The sequence below is a fragment of the Eutrema salsugineum genome, unplaced genomic scaffold (assembly GCF_000478725.1).
Source record: "Eutrema salsugineum unplaced genomic scaffold, Eutsalg1_0 scaffold_13, whole genome shotgun sequence".
Lineage (NCBI taxonomy): Eukaryota > Viridiplantae > Streptophyta > Magnoliopsida > Brassicales > Brassicaceae > Eutrema > Eutrema salsugineum.
This window is the reverse complement of record NW_006256885.1, coordinates 6,476,495-6,495,718: the sequence shown is the minus strand read 5'-3', so window position 1 is coordinate 6,495,718 and position 19,224 is coordinate 6,476,495. Positions and strand designations below refer to the sequence as shown.

The 19,224-nt window shown below is 39.2% G+C and overlaps 6 protein-coding genes and 1 non-coding gene across 7 annotated transcripts; 4 read left to right on the top strand and 3 right to left on the bottom strand.

The window, feature by feature from the left end:
- Nucleotides 1-2,021: 2,021 nt before the first annotated feature.
- LOC18024545 lies at nucleotides 2,022-4,563 on the top strand. The gene is made up of 3 exons (XM_006407611.2): nucleotides 2,022-2,555; nucleotides 2,647-2,814; nucleotides 2,946-4,563. The coding sequence occupies exons 1-3, from the start codon at nucleotides 2,022-2,024 to the stop codon at nucleotides 4,551-4,553; spliced, it is 2,310 nt and encodes a 769-aa protein (XP_006407674.1). The 3' UTR covers nucleotides 4,554-4,563.
- A 362-nt stretch (nucleotides 4,564-4,925) lies between these two features.
- LOC18024544 (dolichyl-diphosphooligosaccharide--protein glycosyltransferase subunit 4C) lies at nucleotides 4,926-5,890 on the bottom strand. The gene is made up of 2 exons (XM_006407610.2): nucleotides 5,756-5,890; nucleotides 4,926-5,260 (listed from the first exon to the last, which is right to left on the bottom strand). The coding sequence occupies exon 2, from the start codon at nucleotides 5,258-5,260 to the stop codon at nucleotides 5,153-5,155; it is 108 nt and encodes a 35-aa protein (XP_006407673.2). The 5' UTR covers nucleotides 5,756-5,890; the 3' UTR covers nucleotides 4,926-5,152.
- Nucleotides 5,891-6,089: 199 nt separating this feature from the next.
- On the bottom strand, nucleotides 6,090-9,386 carry LOC18024543 (UNC93-like protein 3). The gene is made up of 10 exons (XM_006407608.2): nucleotides 9,148-9,386; nucleotides 8,617-8,774; nucleotides 8,456-8,519; nucleotides 8,251-8,364; nucleotides 8,094-8,138; nucleotides 7,596-7,846; nucleotides 7,198-7,288; nucleotides 6,974-7,086; nucleotides 6,501-6,624; nucleotides 6,090-6,404 (listed from the first exon to the last, which is right to left on the bottom strand). The coding sequence occupies exons 1-10, from the start codon at nucleotides 9,310-9,312 to the stop codon at nucleotides 6,222-6,224; spliced, it is 1,308 nt and encodes a 435-aa protein (XP_006407671.1). The 5' UTR covers nucleotides 9,313-9,386; the 3' UTR covers nucleotides 6,090-6,221.
- A 149-nt stretch (nucleotides 9,387-9,535) lies between these two features.
- Nucleotides 9,536-10,752, top strand: LOC18024542 (60S ribosomal protein L35-1). Its single transcript, XM_006407607.2, has 4 exons — nucleotides 9,536-9,673; nucleotides 9,778-9,913; nucleotides 10,218-10,374; nucleotides 10,492-10,752. Exons 1-4 carry the CDS (start codon nucleotides 9,670-9,672, stop codon nucleotides 10,564-10,566), a joined length of 372 nt encoding a protein of 123 aa, XP_006407670.1. The 5' UTR covers nucleotides 9,536-9,669; the 3' UTR covers nucleotides 10,567-10,752.
- Nucleotides 10,753-10,988: 236 nt separating this feature from the next.
- TRNAR-UCG lies at nucleotides 10,989-11,062 on the bottom strand. The gene has a single exon. It is a non-coding gene; the product is annotated as a tRNA-Arg (tRNA).
- A 2,712-nt stretch (nucleotides 11,063-13,774) lies between these two features.
- LOC18024541 (exocyst complex component EXO70H1) lies at nucleotides 13,775-15,882 on the top strand. Its single transcript, XM_006407606.2, has one exon. It carries the CDS (start codon nucleotides 13,838-13,840, stop codon nucleotides 15,725-15,727), a length of 1,890 nt encoding a protein of 629 aa, XP_006407669.1. The 5' UTR covers nucleotides 13,775-13,837; the 3' UTR covers nucleotides 15,728-15,882.
- A 735-nt stretch (nucleotides 15,883-16,617) lies between these two features.
- Nucleotides 16,618-18,983, top strand: LOC18023865 (exocyst complex component EXO70H1). Its single transcript, XM_006407605.2, has one exon. The coding sequence runs from the start codon at nucleotides 16,803-16,805 to the stop codon at nucleotides 18,726-18,728; it is 1,926 nt and encodes a 641-aa protein (XP_006407668.1). The 5' UTR covers nucleotides 16,618-16,802; the 3' UTR covers nucleotides 18,729-18,983.
- The last annotated feature ends 241 nt before the right edge of the window (nucleotides 18,984-19,224 follow it).

Here is a 19,224-nt window from a genome sequence, read left to right as displayed (position 1 = left end):
TGTTCGATTGCTTGTTCTGTAACCGCACGATCTTTCGGAGTTTGATCTGACGGTCACCGAACGATTCTTTTCCCATTTTTTCCTTTTCGACCTTTAAAAAATTGAAGCGCGTACTTTTCTCAAAAGGAAAAAAACAAATTGACGCGCGTACGAGTTTGGGACTCAAAGGCCAAAGCCGTTTAAAAGGTTCTAGAATATTCGGTTTATCGGTTCGGTGGCTTATTTCCAAATCAAAAAAGTCGGTCATTGGTTGTGATGGACTTGTACAGCTTGACATTTCTTTGCGTTTTGATTGGTTTTAAATGGTCCATTGGTCGCCGTCAGTGTTAGATAGACACGTATTCTTTTTTACTTTATACTGTCATTTTTAATCAACACAAAATATCTTGGTAGAAATATCCTTTTTCACAAACTTTTTTGTCTTAAGCCAAAAGTAAGTTAGATTGGTGTGTGAAAAGTTCCGGTGTCTAAAGCAAAATTAGATTGGCGTGTTATGTTGGGATATACTCCGATGATGAAAAATATACAATCCAGACTAAATTCCGATGTCGATTAAAAAATAGTTTAGATTTGTGAGTTAAAGTTCATGGACGAAAAATTCGGGTTTGGAGAAAATTTTGACAAGCAAAGGTGTTAATGGGATATTGTAATCTGCATTTGACTGTGAAGAAGACTTTGATAGATAGATGGACGAGAAAATAATTTTGACCCAAAAGAAATGTATCCGTGATATGAAAAATAGCCCAAATTCAAAGTCACATCTTTGTAACAATAGAGAGAATTTTGGGCTTACTGTAATCAATTTACTTCTTTGATAACTAAATTGGCCCAAAGCAACATATGAAATAGGTTTGCAACATATGTATTCTGTTTTCTTGGTCAACTATGCATGTTTATTTTCATTTTATTTTAGTTTCCATGTAATGATGTTAATAACGAAAACATTCTCAAAGAATGGTTTTAATAAATGCAATTATCAACCAATTTTAAAAGCCGGATGAAAATAATGAATTAGTTATTCATATTTCTTTTTTTTTTTGTGGCACAGAAATTTGCATCCATCAGTGAAAAAGAAATATAGGTGTACAAATACCAAGTATATGGGTGCGTAGGACCTAACTGATTGTACATTTAAATTCCCTGAGGAAGAGGAAACAATACTAACCATGAAGCGTGCAGCTTGTTATAAATGCTCCCTACTTGAACTTGAACTGTTGATGAGACTATTGTCTTTCATGCCACTTCTTCTTCTCTTTTGTCTCATTCCATAATCAATTTTAGATTTATCAAACATTACCTTTATATTCCGTCGACGGAATGTCAAATCGAAAACAACAAAATTTTAATAAAAAAGGTCTAAGTAGGTGGCAATATATCAATTTCAGAACTTACGAGACACTTGTAGAAAGGAGAGAGTTCCAAAAATTACTTAAAACCACTTTGTTTTTGTTGCGGTGTGCAGCAATCTGCTGGTTTAACTCGCTACCCACCCACTCCCTCTAAACATCGATATGTTACATAGTCTATGCATGTCCAATATCGACCCCCAAAATACCAATTTAGTTCAAACTGGACCAAACCGTATCCGAAAACCAACTAAAGTTGTATTTCGCTTTATCCAGTTACACTTTTAAAAATGAATCAGAACCAACACGAAGAGTCTTTTATTTGTTTGTTTTTTGTATCAAACCAACCCAACAGCCTAAAACCGTATAGAACCAATTGGATTTGAGAATGTTTTATTACCCAAAAAAAACTATCCTAACCGAAACCAAACCAAAAACCGGATCATGTTTTTGGTCCCATTACTACAAAATACAGAAAATGAAAATACTTGGTGTTAAGAGACAGCTGCCCATAAGTCTTAAGTTTAACTCCTTGACGTTGCCACTTCAAATCCCATCACACCTTATATATACGTACTCTTCTTGCTCACCACAACCCTCAATATCTCATCATCTTCAATCCTTGATATAATAAAAATCTCTACACAAAAATCTACAAAACAATTCGTAACAAGAATGGGCGACGCAACATGTCTAGAGCGGCTTGGCCTGGCTTTGAGAACTGCCATGGCTTGTCTCATCGTGAGCTTAACTACTTTGTATGGTCCCAAACCACTAAGACACTTCACAACGTTTCCAGCCTTTTCTTACCTGACGACAATCTTAATCTGGCTATCCGATGCTGAACCAACATACGGCGAAGTTCTCAAGTGCTGTGTTGATGTCTCTTGCGCCACTTTTCAGACAATAGCCATTGTGCTAGTGAGTGTCGTGGTGGTTGGACCAGCCTCGCTAGGAAATGGCTTGGTGGCTCCAGTTGCTGTGGCTGTAGCTTCATTCATCGTGGCTTTCCCGGCGTCCACGAGTCTTCTGACCAAACGAATTGCCTTTGGGCAGATCGTTGTTGTCTATGTGACTTTCGTGGTGTTCAATGGAGAGATGGCTCATGTTCTCATGCTCCCGGTTAATGTGGCGGCTAGTACAGCACTTGGAGCCTTTGCTTCAGTCCTCGCAGTTCTTCTCCCTTTTCCAAGGCTGGCTCATACTCAGGTAATTATTATTCTTTTTTTTGGCTTTTAGTGACGAAGAGGCGATCAAAGAAATTTTACGTACTGACCTCGGATTTTGAACTGGTTTGCAGATGAATAAGGGTTGCAAACTATATGCTGAAAATGCTCTTGAGAGGTTGAATTTGTTCGTCGAGGTCATGATGGCTCGAGACAACACCACAGCTCAGGTTTTGATCGCACGTGCCGCTTCATTGTCTGAAGCAGCAAGAAACACACTCAAAAGCATCAAACTCCACCAAGTAAGCCAACTTTCTTATAATTATAACTTAGTATAATTATAAGTATCTTCAAATACTTGAATTATTTTTTCTTCTGTTTGTCGTGTGTATCCAATCATCTGGCTCTGAAAAATGTATATTTTTGGTAACAGGAGCGTATAGCATGGGAGCGACCAGATACAAGATTCTTGAGAGGGAAGCAGAAGCATCCTGTGGAGAAACTGCAAGCCACAGAGTTTCTGATGAGGGGAATGGGGATGGCGTTGGGATCTTGCAGTTCTTTTCCTCTAGGCATGACCCGTGATGAACTGACACGTCTTTTAGAAGGTCCCAGAACAAAGCTTGCTCCTAGATCAGCATCTACACTCGAGCACCAGGGCAGTCTAAAGTGGAATCTTGAGGTTGGTGGTTCTCTGTCCACTGCAGCCTTACCGGTTCACTTCTTCCAGTATTGCGTTGAACTCTTCAGAGGTGATTTCAGTAAACGCGTAAATAGGAGTAACAACGAGGAAGACATTCATCCAGAAAACGAAGGATTGTCCATGATCAAAAGAGTTTTGGATACTCTGTGTGTCTGGATGGCTAGAGAAAGGTTTGTTTTTGCATTCAAGTGCTCGGTTTCTTTAGGCCTTGCGGTGTTGTTTGGTATTATGTACAACAAAAAAAACGGGTACTGGTCGGGCTTAACCGTAGCCATTAGCCTTGTATCCGGTAGGCAAGCAACATTAACAGTAGCGAATTCTCGTCTACAAGGGACTGCAATGGGATCAGTCTACGGTCTGTTATGTTGCTCTGTTTTCCAAAACCTGCAAGAGTTCAGGTTCTTGCCTTTGCTTCCTTGGATAGCCGTCACCGTCTTCATGAGGCACAGCAGAGTCTATGGCCAACCTGGAGGAGTCACAGCTGCCATTGCAGCACTGTTGATACTCGGAAGGAGAAATTATGGAGCTCCCACTGATTTTGCAATCACTCGCATTGTTGAAGCTTCAATCGGGTTGCTCTGTTTTGTCTTTGGGGAAATCCTGGTCACTCCTGCGAGAGCAACAACTCTTGCAAGAACCGAACTCTCACGATGTCTCGATGCCCTCTTAGATTGCATCCAATCATTGGTTCTTTGCTCTGAGCAAAAGAACCAGCAAATGTCAGATTTAAGAAGCAAACAGGCGAAACTCAAATCTCACGTTGAAGCATTAGAGAGGTTTACAGCAGAAGCCTTGACAGAGCCTAAGATTCCGTTCCTCCGCCCACTCAACGCGGTCAGTTACAACAAGCTTTTGGGTTCTTTCTCGAAGCTATCTGATCTTTGTCTCTATGTTTGTGATGGCCTCACAAACCTATCTGGAGCTCAACCTACTATTGAGTTTCCTTGGGACCACGTCACTCATGATCTGAAATCCTTCCAAGAAAAGCTTCACTCTTCAGTGAAATGCTTAGAAGAGACGGCATCGACCAGCTCTCTAGCAAGACTCCAAAAAGAGATGAAGAAGAGAAAGATATGCCATGATGTTGAAGCAGGAACAACAACATCAAACGGCAACCACTCAAACATGGAGTTGGGTCCAAGCCAAGATGATGCAGAGAGGTTTTCGGTTTCTTTTGTAATGCTACTGAAGGAAGCAACTGGCAAGATAGGTGGTAGCACAGCTGAGGAGGTGTTCAAGAGTGAAAGTGCTCTATGTTTGAGCAGTTTAGGGTTTTGCATTAGCAGATTAATGCAAGAAACAATATGTATTATGACAGAAATAACACATACAACTTGATTTTGTTCTTGAAGACCTTTAGTAACTAGAGCACATAGAATCGTGTCAGAAATATCAGGTGATATGAGTGTACAGACTAAAATGTTAACTAGAGAGATTTATAGAAAAAATGAGACAAATTGTTTCTCCAATGCAACAAAACATAGAAACCCTCGACACACAACAATTCGATTAGCTTTGTCTGCTTTTTGCTATAACAATGAAAGAGCTAACGCCTCATGGTTTTTCGTGTGTCGATCAACATGTAAACCAATATTTAACATATACAGCAAAACTTCCACCAACCAATTCATATTTTAGCGTCAAATCTGAGATAGAATATCCTCACAGCTGTGAAATTTGGTATCAAATCCACCCATAATCTAACACATAAAACCCGGAAATTGCTTTAGAAACAAGCATTTTAACCTTTTATAGTGAACTAGCCAAGTATATGAATAGTAGCAATACAGAAAAAGGAGGGATTTATCCCACAGCTAAGACCACATTGTCAACATACATCAACTGAAAAAAAAACCAAAACAAAAACGTCCTCAGGTATGGTGACATGTTGATTCTGGCATATCAGAATGATTGAATTTGAACCTCATGAGTCATGTCTATTCGAATTTAGGGTCAGCCATCACGAAGTGGTAGGCTATCACCAGTATGAAAATGAAGATCCCCAGAAAATTGGCAAAGAAGCCCAGATCTTGATCGTCAAACATCTGTAATATCACAATAACCATATGATTTGTATTAGGAGAAAGAGATAACCTTTAGCTTGTGCAATACTAGCTATTCAACTAAAACCAAACAGACATCCACAAAATAATAATCACATTGACTGTTCAGCCAGATCTTGTCGAAATCACCCCAAAAATCAACTCTCTTAACATGTTCAAACACTGAATTATGTTCGAATCTCCATCCGAAGTGGTAGGAAATAATTAAGCATCATCATAAATTCAGAACTCTGATTACAGGTACAAGATAGTTTTTTTTTTTTTACAAATACGACAGAGACAGCACAAAATCCAGTACGGACAACACTTTTCAAATCAAACAAATCGATCCTTCTGATGAGCAAAAAAAAAAAACCCGACATTGATTGAATCCGATAGCAAAAGGTTTTCATGAGATCACTGCGTATAAAAAAGGAATTTGAAATTGAAACATTTGAAAACAGATCCAAAATTCCCAGATAAAGCTTTGAAGATTACCTTCGGAAAACGCAGATAATTTCGTGAAAGAGAAATATGGAAGAGCAGGGAGCGCGTGACGTGAACGGTGTTTTTGACAATAAAAGTCTCTGAAGCAGATGGAGCAAGATATTGAGCTGACTCCACTTCAAGAAGCGCATTGTTAGAAACGACGACGTCATGCATATTTTGTTAATTCTCTAACCGGATACATCGCATTCATTAGATTGGTAACCGAATTTTAGGTCATTGTGGTTTGATTTGAACGGTTTGGTACAATTGCAATATCGAGAACCGGAAAGGATTATACACTTTGAGAATGTTGTTGCATACCAAGCAAATATGCATATGGAAAAAAATCAAGAGACGTTATTACTGTACGAAGCAACCAGTTTCTTTTTCTTTACAACTGAATTGAGAATAGCATTTAAAGCTTTTACTTTTACACACTTGGGTTTTTGTCCTGGAACGTGAACAAATCGAAGGATCATTCCACGCGAGTAAATACATTCTCTACCTTAAGAGCTAAGACCAAGAAAGAGATGAGTGAAACGCAGACCATAACAAGCATCACTATGAGCATGGCTTGCAATGATATATATGGACTTAGGAAGAACACAATCGCTATTGCTGCGCTTTGCCAGACTTTTAGCTGCGCAAACGCTCCTTCCTGTTTCCATGAGTAAAAGAAAAAGGAAACGTTCTAGCATGTATGTTTCAGTGAGTATGAATAATAAAAATACAATAATGTTTTGGTGACACTGACCGTGTCATGTTTGAAGAGTAAAGCGAGAAGAGCACTGATTTGAGTGTTTAAAATTCCGTCACCAATTCCTAGTATCGCCGCCATTATAAGAGGGTAAGCTGTGCCGAGTACTCCGCTAGTTTGCCTGCAACAACATTTCACCCATAGCTTAGTCCCTTCAAAACCATTTTTAGTCAGTGACTTTTGAGGTTTACACAAATCCTAGCTAGTTTCACACTTTCTTCAGTAAAAGAACCCCCGAGTCTAGCATTCTTTTAAATACATGAAAAAAAAACAAAATGGAAAACTCTCAATGGGAAGTTGCCTGATCAATGCCAAAAAAATGTTCTACGGGAATCTGTTGACCACCCAAAAAAAAAAGTTCTACGTGAATCCATTTCGTCAAAAGCACAAACGTAAGGAGTTCTGGACTCACATAATTACTATTTAGGAGTGGTGGAGACGGTAGTTAATACAGAGTAAAAGAAACGAACCTGAACCCAAAAAGAAGCCAGAGAAATACAGAAGCTTGAGCAACAGCTCCACCAGAAACTATGAAGGTGATTGATGACAGACCAGATGTTAACCGTCCAGCAGTTATTGAACACTAGAATGATTTTCGGCAGAAAAAATAAGGATTAAACTCACAAAATATCAAGGCCAGTCTAAATACTAGCAGGTAAAAAGGATGACTTCCTCGATTTCCCTTTCAACTTACAATTGCATCAAGAGCTCCATAGACTGCCATTGCCCCACCAACACCTGAGACACCAATCGCAGGTGTAACAACTTCCTTTGTAAACTCAGCCCTATAAACAGGATGACTCACTTCGTAAATATGACGAAGATATGTATCATAACAAAAATTAAATGAAAATTCGGCTGAATTTACTGACAAAAAATGATAAGCCATATAACGGAGGAAATAACTATTCAAAGACTCAAACAAGGAAATTCATTGAAGCTCCAATATTTACAGGACAGAATTAATCAGAATGGCTGAGTGAAGCCTGAAGTCCTAGGTGAGTGACGCACTGGGACAGTACTTCATTTATGCTATTTTTTGACAATACATGGAAAGCGAGGAATGCATATACAGTTTGTTGAGAGACATACCAAACAAATGCTTGTTGCAATCCTGAATATGCAAGGAGTGGGACAATCAGTAGCATCCGTATGTCACGCAAAGGAGTGATTATCATCCTTGGAAGAGAAACCAAGGAATCAACTAAGCCCACAGGAGAACCCACAGGTTCTTTTCCATCTTCTCCATCAATTTTCCGAATGAAGAACATTAGTATTGTTCCTAAAGTCATACTGAGGAGAAACACCAACAACAATAAGGTTGTGCCACTGGTGCTTCCTTCCTACAGTCATGTCAACAAGAGAAAAACATTGGTGGAGCTATCCAACTAGAAAGGGAGATATATAATCATCACTGAGAATTTGGTAACATGGTCTGTTATTCAATACATCAACCGTAGGAATAGTTACTTTGTGGATTGATGAGAACCAGTACTCAAAAGTTAATATATTAACGAGATGAGAGAAATTAAACTATAGCAACCAAAAAGGGAAGTCAACAATTAAGAAAAAAAAAAGAAAAGTCAGTACCTTTCCATCTTTCAGCAATGCAAGAGTGATGAGATTCCCAAACAGCTACAATAAGATTGACGCGAGATGTGTCAGAAGAATAATTCAGAGTAAGTGCATATTCTGAGGTAAGCACAAAGAAAGAGCATTAAGAAAGTATAATCAAACCAGCATGCACCTGGTGGCAGGCAAACATAGCCCAAAATTCTCCATTGAAGACTCCGATTACAGAACCTTCATGTACGTCATGATCTTTAGCATGCTTTCTCGCAATTGATGTAAGGTATGTTCCCTAACGTAGTCAAGACAATTTAAGATCGAGACATCCACTCTCCGTATGATTAACATAAAAAAAAAAAAAGACACGGAAATTGTAATTTTACCTGGCCAACCCATATAATCGAAGCAGCAAATCCAAGGTACAAAGAGGCTGGCACCATAGTAAACCTAGAACCAATAACCATATGTCGAAATTTTTCTTTATTCAAACGAAGTTCCATGAAGTAACAATTAGTCATTAAGAATACAGAATAGATGAGAATACCATGATGGCTTCAGATTCGCAGCGACAAAGAGCCAATACCCGGTAGTTCCTAAAACCAGAGCATTCTTTGATCCCATTAACCGAACTACCAAAGATGCAACCATGGAGCAAAACATGAAGGACACATACAATATTCCTAGAGAGATTGTTCCCAAATCCTGAAAGAAAATCAAACAACTCACATATCACCATACATACACACACAAAAATACACTGTGTAATCCACAACAGTAAGACAATTCAGTGTCTCATCTTAATATTCGACAATAATCTTCATGGGTTCTGCTCTCAAATTCATATTCCTCTCAAATTCCATCTATACAAACTACAAAGTGACAGCATATTTTGACCCCACCAAACAAAAATGAGTAATGACAGAATCATATCCATTAGAAATTCAAAACTTTAGTTTCCCTATCTTCATTGCTGATTATCCCGGAAAGTGACAACCGAAAAATAAATAAATCAGCTTCGATACGCAATTTACGAAAATGGAAAAAAAAAAAGCAAAATCAGAGTAAGATCGAGCACCTTGTTAACGGTAGTTTCAAGGTTCTGAGCAGCACCGTAGGCGAGAAAGATTAACAAAAAGGAGATGCTGAGGATATGAACATCCCTTGTATAGCTCTTTCCCGGTTTTACATTCCGATCCTCCCCAGATACCAACGGCGCCTCCTCGTCGTCTCGAGAATCCATGGAGGAGAATCGCTCCGACCACCTTACGGGCTACGGCTCCGGGAAAGATGAGGGGAGGACCACGGAGAGTGAAAGTCAAACCATGTGGAGAGAGAGAGAGTGTGTCGATGGTTTGGTACAATTTGATTGCGGATCGGTTTATTATTTTCCGTTGATTTTTAGGCCCATTAAGGATTCCCTCAAGTGAAGCTGTAAATTATAAATGGGCTTCAGACAACCCACTAAGGAGGTTCTAGGGCTTATTTTATTTTCTCAGACAAAAAAGAGGCTTCATATATAATTCCATTCCTCCTTCTTTAGGGTTTCTGATTCTCTGAGTAGCAGCGGCGCAGCAGTTGAACACGAGTCAAGCTCACGATGGGTATGTCGATGAATATTATTACTCGGTTTCGTTTCCAAAGCTTCGCAATCGGATTCTTCGGAGGATAACGTCTGATTCAATTTTATGTTTTGTTATGTTTGTAGCGAGGATTAAGGTTCACGAACTCAGGGACAAGTCGAAGAGCGATCTACAGAACCAGCTTAAGGATCTTAAGGCTGAGCTCGCTCTCCTCCGTGTTGCCAAAGTCACCGGAGGTGCTCCCAACAAGCTCTCTAAAATGTACGTAATCTCCTTACTGAGAAACTTTATATTTCGATTTTAGCTAGGATTCTGGAAATGAAGTGTTATTCTCTTATCGAATTTGGTTAGAAGCTTTGCTATGCCCTTACTGATTTAGATAGTGCATCATATGGAATCATTGTAGATTGATATACGTCAGTTTTTTTTTTTATGTTGCTTATGTGTATTCGAACTTATACCTTGATTCTTGTTTAGATAGAGAATGCGATTTTGGTTTTACATCTTCTGTCTCTAATATGGAAAAATCTCAATCTGAAAGTTGTATGTGTTTTGTAATCTCCAGCAAGGTCGTCCGTAAATCCATAGCTCAGGTGTTGACAGTGACCTCTCAAAAGCAGAAATCTGCTCTTAGAGAAGCATACAAGAACAAGAAGTTCCTTCCTCTTGATCTCCGTCCCAAGAAAACCCGTGCTATCCGCAGACGCCTCACCAAACATCAGGTCTGTCCATTTATCTTGATAAAACTGTTCTCTGTTTTTGTTTTTTTTATCGATCATTTCCAATTCTGTTGTTCTTATCTTGTTCTTTGGTTCTTTTTGTTTTTCTCTGAATTGCAGCTCTCGTTGAAGACAGAGCGTGAGAAGAAGAAAGAAATGTATTTCCCAGTAAGGAAGTACGCTATCAAAGTTTAATCTCCATCCTTTCAATCTAGCTACTAGAAACTGTTTCAGCTTTTGTTTTTGATGGAAACTTGTTTTTGCTCTTCACTTGCGCTATTGTGTGTCAAACAGTTTCAGATACATGGATTTTGCTTCCTTTTTATAATTTGTCTTTTTCTTGTTCACCAGAAATAAACCTAAATCGCTATCTTCTTGATATTCTAGCCATTATTCTACTTGACACTGAAGTTAACATGCCCAATATAGCAACAAGTTAACTGTCCATAATTTTAATGTGTTCTTCAAGTTTGACAGAAACAACAATTGAATTGTAAACGATGAGAGAATAATAAATTGGTTGAGCAGGAGATGGCTAACGACGACTAACCAAAAAAAAAGGAAAAAATGGAACTGTAGCACTAAAGCATTTTCTGTCGAGACAAAAGTAATTAATGCGACCACAGTGGGAGTCGAACCCACGACCTTTTGATCCGAAGTCAAACGCGCTAATCCACTGCGCTATGCGGTCTTCATTGACGTAAGGCTGTTAAACAGACTATTAATAAGCATTGTTAAGCGTAACTCGCTGACGGCAATATTCGTACTTTGAACCGTGTTTTATTAGAATTTTTTTTGATAAGTAATCAAAAACTAATAAAAGTAGACGGAAATTTGTTTGTTACAGAAAAATGTTAACAGAACCACTGAAATGACAATTTTCACTTTTGAGAGTAGAATATTAAGATATGGCTACTTTTGTTTGAATAAAAAGGATACCATCAAGATTTATTTCGATTTTGGTATGAATAAAACGGATGCCATAAAAATCATGAATCAATTTTAATCAAATATAAAAGTCATTGCATATGAACTAATTCATGACGTTATTAAAGCCTAATCTTTTAATTGGAATTGAATATCTATCAATTTCAGTTATTTTTAGTCATTGCTTTGTTCCCTTTTTCCAGCGGGCGTACATTGTCGTGACTCGTGATTCTTGAGTTTACGTGTACGGGTCAACCATCGAAGAATAGCAGTGTAAATTTTCTAAGATTATGTAAAAGAATTTAAGAGCTACAACAATAACAAAATAACCTTGGAATAACTGAGCCAACGAATATAAGACATGCATATTCTAGAACATCTGGTGTTTACGACAATTAACCGTATTCCTATTATTTTATATTGGTTAGAATTTAGATGATCAAGGAAATATCTAAATGCTTACCTTCCAAGTTCCAAGTAAGCTCATACGAATGTTCGAGAGTTTACATCTAACCATCGATCTTGTTTCCAAGTATACTTATATTAGTTTCCATATACTAGCCCTCCTTGGCTCCTTCTTACAATACTTGATGGAAAAACAAACGAAAAACAGATAAATTTCGATCTGACATGTTTTTATGTCGAACGAACTTCTTAATTGCCAATAGATGGATTTTAGATTAATCTTTTTAATTAACTACGGTATATGTATCATGTATGGTGATGGCTAAACCGTAAAGTTGGAATAAACCGTAAACAAAAAACAAAAACAAAACAAAAAACTTAGCCGAGGGCCGGAGAGTCGATACAAGTGGATAGTTGAAATATTTGTTTGCGTAGATAGATTCCTTAAATTCTTATGTATCTCTTAGATTTACATGTAATTCAGTACATGTATAAAAATCAGTAATTAGGGATATCGTTTCTGGGCTTAAATTTGACGACTTGTAATAACAATACAAGCCTTGAGGAAACAATATACATGTCAGCAAATATGCGTTGCTATTAGAAATATATTATCACGCCTTGATCCAAATATTTAAAGTTGAATTTGACTGTTGATGAGAAGAAAATAATGTCAATTTTCAATCATTTTAAAAAATCGAATGAATCTGCATATTTATGTATAGGCTATCTTATTCAGTGCATAAGCTATCTATAAAAAATTACTGACATACAAAAGATATCTATAACATAATTAACACGTGGTTGAAAAAGTGAAGTCTTCCATAATATTTTACTCCTTAGTAATCTTGCATTCAAATGACGTTCAGTTTACAATAAAATAATTACGTATATGAAACTAAACAAGTATTCTTGTTGGATGTTAATTGGTCTAGTAATAAACGGATGAATTTTATCTGAGTAATTTCCCAAGATACTATGGTGCTAACATTTGCGGTGCTATCACTCTGGGTCCGAATTCGGTGCTTTGTTCAACATACTGTATGATTTACGTTTTGAGCAATTGCCAGAAGTATTATCATTATCAAATTCTGGATTCCAATTTCTAAAGGTTTGAAAATGTGTAAAATATTCTGGTTGATAAAATTGTTAATATTAGAAAGTTTCCGGGTTAAAAATCAGTGTAGCTTTTTTCATAAATGGAAACGTTGTGGGAACAACAAACATATTTAAGTCGGGAGCCTCACTGCCTCACATACATACGTCCAATCCGAAATTTTCGTATAAGTGTGCATCACTTTAAAAAAAACAGATTAAAGAAGGAAAGAAATTATAGAAAACGAAAAGGAGATTGTGTTTGGAAACATAGAAATATGTAGTATTTACTCAAGTCGTTATATATTGCGTCAACAATGACAATTTTTGACATGAGTGACATGGTCCCATTGACATTTTGTGTTAATCATTTACCCCAAAAAAAAAGATAGATTAATGTTAAAATTTTCTTTATGTGTGAACAAATGAAATCATACATAATATTTGAAACAGAGTAAGTATTCGGCTTTTCTATAAATTGATGATTAATGAATATGGAGTATGTACAATGATGATATGATATACATCGGATATCATCATTTTTAAGAAATTTTTAAAAGATATAACGGATAATCATAATAATTTATTTATTTTAAATTAGTTGATTATTTATGTCTACTAATATCATCAGTATTTACAAAAGATATTATCTATTTGTAAAAATAATTATATCTTGCCTAGTTATATTCAAATCAAGATAATGAGTAACAAAATTAACGGTCAACCATAATACACATGATTTCAGGAAAATTACGTCATATATGTAGGGAAAATACATAAAATCATGCCAAGCCTACAACACGTGTAGGCCCAGAATAAAAACAAATCGAAAAAGTCAAAGGTCAACAACAACTTTCTTCGTCCCTTCTTCTCCACAAGTTTTAACGACGTCGTTCTAACGCTGTTTAATTCTTCTATAAATACCCCACCACTCAACGACTCAATCCACTCTCCTCACAACTTGCATCATTTCAAATTTCAGAAATTCCCCATCGACGACGCGAATTGAAGTCTCTCGAAAATTCTTCCAAAAAGACTTATGACGAGACAAGCGGTGAGAAACCTTTGCTGCGTCGCCAAAACGCCGTCGGATCATCCACATCCTCTGACGTTAACGCCACGCCAGAGTTTGGAATCGGCGGCTATCTATGGAATCATTGAATCTTCCGCGGACATAATCGAGAGATGGAACACGGAGACCTCCTCTTTCGCCAAAGTCACTTCCCTGTTCTACGAGAACAAACCAGAAGCCATGGTGTTCATCGATCGAGTGAAGGATCTCCAGAACACGATGGATCTGCTGGTGAGTGAGGATCCGAACTCGGAGAGACTCGCCAGGTCCCAGAAACTGATGCAGATCGCGATGAAGAGGTTACAGAAGGAGTTTTACCAGATCCTGTCCATGAATCGTGCTTATCTAGATCCAGAATCCGTTTCTACTCGATCTTCTCTCACCTCGGCGAGATCCAGCTACTCTGATTTACCCGACGATGACGAATTACACACCGCCGGTGATTCAATCGTCGAAGTGGAGGAAGTTTCTAGCAACGTCATGACGGATTTGAGATCCATCGCTGAGTGCATGATCGCTTCTGGTTACGCGAAAGAGTGTTTGAGCATTTATAAAAGCATCAGAAAATCGGTCATCGACGAAGGGATTTACCGACTCGAAGTGGAGAAAACGAGTCCAGCGAAGGCGAAGAAAATGTCTTGGGAAGCGATCGATCTGAAGATCAGAAGCTGGTTAGAGGCAGTGAAAGTCTCCATGGAGACTCTCTTCAAGGGGGAGAAGATTCTGTGTGATCACGTCTTCGAATCCTCCGACGCAATTAGAGAGTCTTGCTTCAGTGAAATCTCTCGAGAAGGAGCTCTTCTTCTTTTTGGGTTCCCGGATATCATTGCTGCCAGCAAAATCAGCACGAAGAATTCCTCACCGGAGAAAATTTTCCGGCTGCTGGACATGTACAGCGCGATCGCCGGAAACTGGCGAGCGATCGAATCGATCTTCTCGTTTGATTCAATCTCCGTCGTCCGATCTCAAGCACTTAAATCTCTCATCTCTCTTAGCGAATCGATTCGATCACTACTTGTGGATTTCGAATCCGGAATTCAAAAGGACTCGTCGAAGGTGATAGTTCCCGGCGGAGGAGTACATCCACTGACGATTTCCGTCATGAGTCATCTCACGCTCCTCGCCGACTACAGTAACGTCCTCGTCGATATCCTCGCCGGATCACCGCCACCGGAAAGATCATTGCTTCCGGAGTCTTACTTCAACGTCTCGGATTCCGACGAGTCACCTTCGTCGGAGCTGACGCTCCGATTCGCTTGGCTTATCCTCGTCCTCCTCTGCAAAATAGATCGTAAAGCAAATCAATACAAAGATTGCTCCGTGCAGTATCTCTTCCTCACCAACAATCTCCAGCACGTGGTCTCACGAGTCCGTTCCTCGAACCTGAAACAACTCCTCGGCGATGACTGGGTCACGAGGCATTTCGCTAAGATGAAGCAATATTCCGACAGCTATAAGCGACTTGCGTGGGGTCCAGTGGTTGCGTCTTTGCCTGAGAATCGTACGGTGGAGATGTCGCCGGAGGAAGTGAAGGAGCGGTTTGACAATTTCAGCGAGTGCTTCGAGCGGGCGTACGGTAAACAAAGCGCCTGTATCGTACCGGATCCAAATCTAGGAGAAGAGATAAAACTATCGATAGCGAGAAAGCTGGTGCCAATTTATCGCGAGTTTTGTAACACGAGAAGTTCTGTTTTCTTGGCGGGAGCCGGCGGCGCGAGAAACTTGAGCTCGGTTGTCAGATTTACCCCTGAAGATATTGAAAACCATTTGTCTGATTTGTTCTCAAGAGAGGGTATTTCGGGGAATTTAGCCGTTTCTTTTCCTTCGTCTTCTCGGTCACGGCAATCCCCAGCTTAAAGTAAAAAGGAGTAAATATAGATTTTGCTTTTTGTTTTAAAATGTAAAATGCAAACACTGATCTTGCATGGCTTTGGCAGTTAATCAGTTATTGCTTGCTATACATATACAATTACGAACTATTTTTGATTGAATACTATTTTTAATTACCTAAAGAGGAATGAATGATGGACAACGACATAAAAGTGGAGAAAGCTACTTGTGGTATATCTTCACGTTTCATATGTGAACATCACATTATATACTTGTCTGTAATATCTAATGATGTTAAGGATTGGGATATCATAAAATATTACTGACTACATGATCTCCCTTTGTTTGTATTATTGTCTATTTATTTACTCTAAATAACAGGGACAAAATATGAAATGTTATGCAAACTTGTATAAGAATTACAAAAAGCATCTCTTTTTAGTTCTTTTTTTTTTGTCAACCGCCTCTTCTCCTAAACCGAAGGTATTAACCAAACCGGTGGAGATGAGTTCAGAGGATAGACTCTAGCGCTGTGAGCCTCTTTTTAGTTTTTATAAAACGATTCTTTTTAGGACATTTACTATAAAGACACACAGGGAGTTTATAGCAGTTAAAGAACTTATAAAATTAGGTCTAGCTATACAGCAAAAAATAACATACAAATATTCAGTCATCTATATATATAGAAATTTAAGTAGAAGAAAAAAAAAAGATATTAAAGTCATTCAAAGTTATCTCATATTTGAAAGAAAAAACACATTGATGTCCATGACGATGACACGTGAAGGGCAAGGATGAGTCAAAGGTCAACGCCACACCTTTCCTCATATTTCTCGGTCATTGTTTATGACCACAACGATAAACGACCTAAATGATCTTACACAATCAATGTGTAACAGATAATAGATCTAGAGTTTATCTGTTCTAACGACGCCTCCCTGAATCTGGATTCAGTGGTAGGTTCTTCAAAAAGGGAACCCCTTTCACCACCTGGTTCTTGAATCCACATAGAAGGTGAGGCGTTTCATTATTTAATGCAAAATCCATTCTTTTTGTTTCTCCTTCAAAATTCATGCAAGACATTTGAAAAAAACGGATCAAGATGAGAAGCAAGAGCGGTTTCAGTTTCTTCTCTAAGATAACATCTTCAAGGAAAAGACCTTCTCTTTCTCTTTCATCATTACCTAGCAAGAGTTTCGAGTCGTCATCGGAAATCGACCGGACGATCGATAACGCCGCAGAGATAATCGAGAAATGGAACACAGAGTATGTTTCCGCAACGAAATTTTACTCTCTGTTTTGCGAGAGCAAACGAGAGGCGAAGAAGTTCGTGAGACGCGTCAAGGAACTGCAGAACGCGATGGATTCGTTGATTAGAGAAGATCCGAATTCAGAGAATCTCCTTAGAGCCCAGAAACTGATGCAGATCGCTATGAAAAGGCTTCAGAATGAGTTTCAGCAGATTCTGTCAATGAATCGTGCGCATTTGGATCCCGAATCCGTCTCGAGTAGATCGCCTACCTCTGTCGTATCAAACGAAGACGACGTTTGGCATGAGTCTCGTCCTGCTGGAGATTCCATCGTCGAAGTTGAAGAGGTGTCGAAGAACTCGACGACGGAGCTTAAATCCATCGCAGAGTGCATGATCGCCGCAGGTTACGCGAAAGAGTGTGCGACTACGTTTAAATCCATCAGAAAATCGATAGTCGACGAAGGGATTTACCGACTCGGAGTCGAGAAAATAAGCTCTTCCAAGGCGAAGAAGATGCCATGTGAGGTTATTGAGTTGAAGATGAAGAGCTGGGTCGAAGCGGTTAAGGTGTCGACGAAGACTCTCTTCGACGGTGAAAAGACACTCTGCGATGAAGTCTTCGAATCCTCTGTTTCTCTCAGAGAGTCATGTTTCCGAGAGATCACCAAGGAAGGAGCTCTTCTTCTGTTTGGATTCCCGGATATCGTTGCCGTGAGAGATAAGAAAAATCCAAACCCGGATAAGATTTTCCCTTTGCTGGATATGTATCGCACAATCACGGAGAACTTACCGGCGATCGAATCGATCTTCTCCTCCCCGTCACTCTCCTCTGTTCGATCTCAAGCTCACAACTCGCTTAACCGACTCAGTGAGTCGATTATTTCTCATCTGTTGGATTTCGAATCCGAGATACGGAAAGATTCGTCGAAGACGGTGGTTACTGGTGGAGGAGTGCATCCGATGACTATCTCCGCCATGGATTACCTCTCTCGCCTCGCGGATTACAGTAGTTCTCTCGTGACCATCCTCGACGGATCATCTTCCTCTTCCGCTAAACCGTTGCTTCCGAAATCGTACTTCAATGCCTCGGAATCCGACGGATCTCCGGCTTCGGAGGTGAGAGTGAGATTCGCGTGGATGATTCTCGTCCTCTTATGCAAGATCGACGGAAAATCTGAGATGTACAAGGAATTCTCGATGCAGTATCTCTTCTTAGCCAACAACCTCCAGCACGTGGCGTCACGCGCACGCTCCACGTGCCTGAAGCAGCTCCTCGGCGACGATTGGATCGCGAGGCATTTCGAGAAAGTCAGGCAGTTCGCTAAAAGCTACGAGCGGCTTGCTTGGGGTCCACTCTCGTCGCTGTGTCCTGATATTAGTACTTCGGAGGCGGTAGAGATTTCGCCGGAGGAAGCGAAGATTCAATTCGAGAAGTTCAACGAGAGTTTCGAGAGCGCGTGCGAGTCACAGAGCGTTTGCGTCGTACCTGATCCGAAACTGAGGGAAGAGATGAGAGTTTCGATCGGGAAAAAGCTGTTGCCGGTTTATCGCGATTTTTACAACGCGCATAGAAACGCCGCTATGTTGGCGGGAACGGAAGGTGGGTGGAATGTCAGATATACCCCTGAAGATATCGGAAACCAATTGTCGGAGTTGTTTAGCGGGGTTGGTGTTTCGGAGAAAACATATGTGTCTTCGACATCTTTCGATCTTCTTACACCTCCTCCTCACAATCCTGGACGAAAGCCCCGATCTTTGTCATGCAGAAGATTTTGAAGGAGAAATCAAACATATTACTATATATTTCCCCGCCATTTTTCACCCTATGATATTGCCGGAAAAATAAAAAAATTATCCTATAGAGAAAGTTATACTCCACTATATAGTAATATAGATATGAGATATTCATTTTTTTTTACTTCTCGTTTGATACGATTAAAGGTGTAATGGGTTACAAATTACGAGTAACACGGTATATTCATTTGGTGTAATATAGTATTACAACTATCTGTTAATCAATGGCAAATTGTAAATGCGACCATTAATTCAGTATCATACTTATAGGTGTGGAGTCTTTGGTCCATTAAGTGTGGGTGAGGACCGGGAGGTATCTAGAAGAATCAAAGTCAAGTCACGTAACCAACATTTGTAGAGATTACGCATACTTTTATGGAACCAATCAACGGGAGGCGACTTGACAGAGCCGAGGAGCCATAAATTCTGTAGACTCGTTACAAATTATAAATAGAGAGTTATTGCAATTCCTTGTTAC